The 2,118-nt window shown below is 72.8% G+C and overlaps 1 protein-coding gene across 1 annotated transcript in view; it reads right to left on the bottom strand.

Moving 5' to 3' along the window:
* Positions 1–18: 18 nt before the first annotated feature.
* The window catches only part of GRTP1 (growth hormone regulated TBC protein 1), a 5,267-nt gene continuing 3,167 nt past the window's right edge, over positions 19–2,118 (bottom strand). Inside the window, 3 exon segments of the mRNA XM_012734872.1 lie at positions 19–447; positions 595–767; positions 1,934–2,080. Coding sequence (XP_012590326.1) covers positions 19–447; positions 595–767; positions 1,934–2,080 — 749 coding nt within the window.

The following is a 2,118-nucleotide window of genomic DNA, read 5'->3' as shown; positions in this document are numbered from 1 at the left end:
AGCAGCCGCTCCTGCGGCTCAGGGCTCAGGTGCTGGGGCCAGCAGGGAGACCCTGGCCACGGGGACTGCTGCCGGGGGCGGGCCACAGGTTGGGGCCGGTGGGGCGTGGGGGTCCAGGAGGGCTGTCCACCGGCCCCCACGCTCCCACCCGGTGCAGCTGAGCCCCTGGGGTCCCGGCAGCACCGGCCCCGCTGGCTGGGGCTCAGAGAGTGCCCTCGGGGTGCACTGCGCCAGGCCCTGCTCCCCGGTGTGGCGCCTCACCTGCATGAAGGTGTGGCACCGCGTGGCGAAGGCCCCCCTGGTCATCTGCCTGAACCTCTCGCAGATGTCCGGCATGCTGGTGGCCTCCAGGATGGACGCCTGGTGCTGCTTGATGAGGGTCAGGGCCACCCGGAAGATGATCTTGGAGCCTTCGTTGAACAGACAGTCCCAGACCCGCAGCACAGTCTGGGGGTGCGGGGGCGTCCTGAGGCCCCGCCCCAGTTCTGGGTCCCACCTGTTCCCACACCTTGCGCCGGCCCCACAATCCACCCGCCCCACCGCGGGGGCCGCCCCCAGCAGCTGCCCCGCCCACCACGCAGCTGCCCCGCCCACCTCCACAGGCAGCGTGTCCACGAACAGGCAGATGAACCAGCGCGACACCACCAGGGTCCACAGGACGCCGTGGTCGTCCAGCAGTGCCGCCACCGCTGGCAGCTTGGTCCTCACCAGCTGGCCCAGCACCTCCTGGTCTGTCCTGAGGCCCAGCATGGCCGAGCCGTAGTAGTCTGTGGGGAGGGGCCGGTGAGCGAGGGCACAGCACCCCCGCCGCGCGCTGCCCACCGGCCGGCGGTGGCCACACTCGACGTGGGTGGGGCCACACGCACACTGCCGCCGGCCCGAGCGCAGGCCTGGGCCACAGACGACTGGTCGAGCAGGCGGCGCGACCCTCGGCGCCGCTGGGCTGGGAGGACGCCCGGAGGCGAGCCCGAGTGCCCCCAGGGCACTGTCTGGCGCGGGGGCACCCTGCCGCCACCCCTTGCCCCAATGCCTGGTGCGGATGGGCAGGCCGGGGCCACACCCCAGTGCAGAGGCGCCCCAGACTCGTCCCCACGCCGCCGCTGCGTCCCCCGCTGTCTGGGGTGCTCAGCCCGCCGGCCAGGGGGCAGCACGGAGGCCCCGCCCCTCACGGCCGGCCATGCCCAGGCAGTCCCGGGGCCAGACGGCAGAGCGGGTCAGCGGGGGCGTCGGGCAGTGAGTTCAACTTCCAAAGGCAGTTTCCAGCCAGTGGGCAGCAAGGGCCCCACTGCCCTGGACTGGCCCGGGACAGGTGGCCACACAGCCCACAAGTGTCCCGCATTGGCCACTGTGCTCTGTCCTGTGCTTGGGATGTTGTGTCCAGAGCTCCGGCACAGACAAGGTCAGCCAGCCTCAGGTCCTGCGCCGGCCCCAGGCCGAGCAGCCAGGCCCGCGCTGTGGGTGGCCGCCCTTCGAGGCGCCATTGTGGGCAGCGTGGGATGGACCCTGTCACGCATCAGACCAGGCTCCAGGCGTCCCAGCCTGGGGGCGGGGGGTCGCCGGTGCCGGTGGGAGGACGGTGAGCCGCAGTGGAGGGGTGCTAGTGTGGACACCCCATTCACCTGGCAGCAGGGCAGCAGGGTTGTGTCGCGCCTGGGCGCGGGGCGGAACCGCAGGGCGCAGGAGCTGGCCGTTAGCCTGGTGGGGGCCTGCCTGGACTTCTGCTCGACCCCCGCGTGCCCCGCAGTGCTGGGCCTGCCCCGCGCTGTCCAGGCCACACGCGGCCAGCTCTCAGGCCTCTCCACCCTGCCCACACGCTCGACGGGCCGGCAGGGGCCAACCCACCCTCGGCCCAGCACTTCTCCCAAGTCCACGGCAGAGACTTCAGCGGCCGAGGGCTGGGCACCGCGCCTGGGGCCGCAGGGGCGGCACGTACCCGGCAGGATCCTGCCCACGAGGGCATCCAGGAGCCAGAAGGCCGCCTCCTCGTCGGAGGTGATGAGCAGCAGGTACCCGGCGATGAAGTTCATGCCCTGGCGGGGGCACGCGCACGCGTGTTGGGGGCCGCATTAGGACCGGAAAGGACGGCGCCCCTCGCCCGCGTGGGCAGAGCGCTTCGGC

Source organism: Condylura cristata, unplaced genomic scaffold (genome assembly GCF_000260355.1).
Source record: "Condylura cristata isolate star-nosed mole 26May11 unplaced genomic scaffold, ConCri1.0 scaffold00081, whole genome shotgun sequence".
Classification (NCBI taxonomy): domain Eukaryota; kingdom Metazoa; phylum Chordata; class Mammalia; order Eulipotyphla; family Talpidae; genus Condylura; species Condylura cristata.
This window is presented reverse-complemented; position numbering and strand designations above follow the sequence as displayed.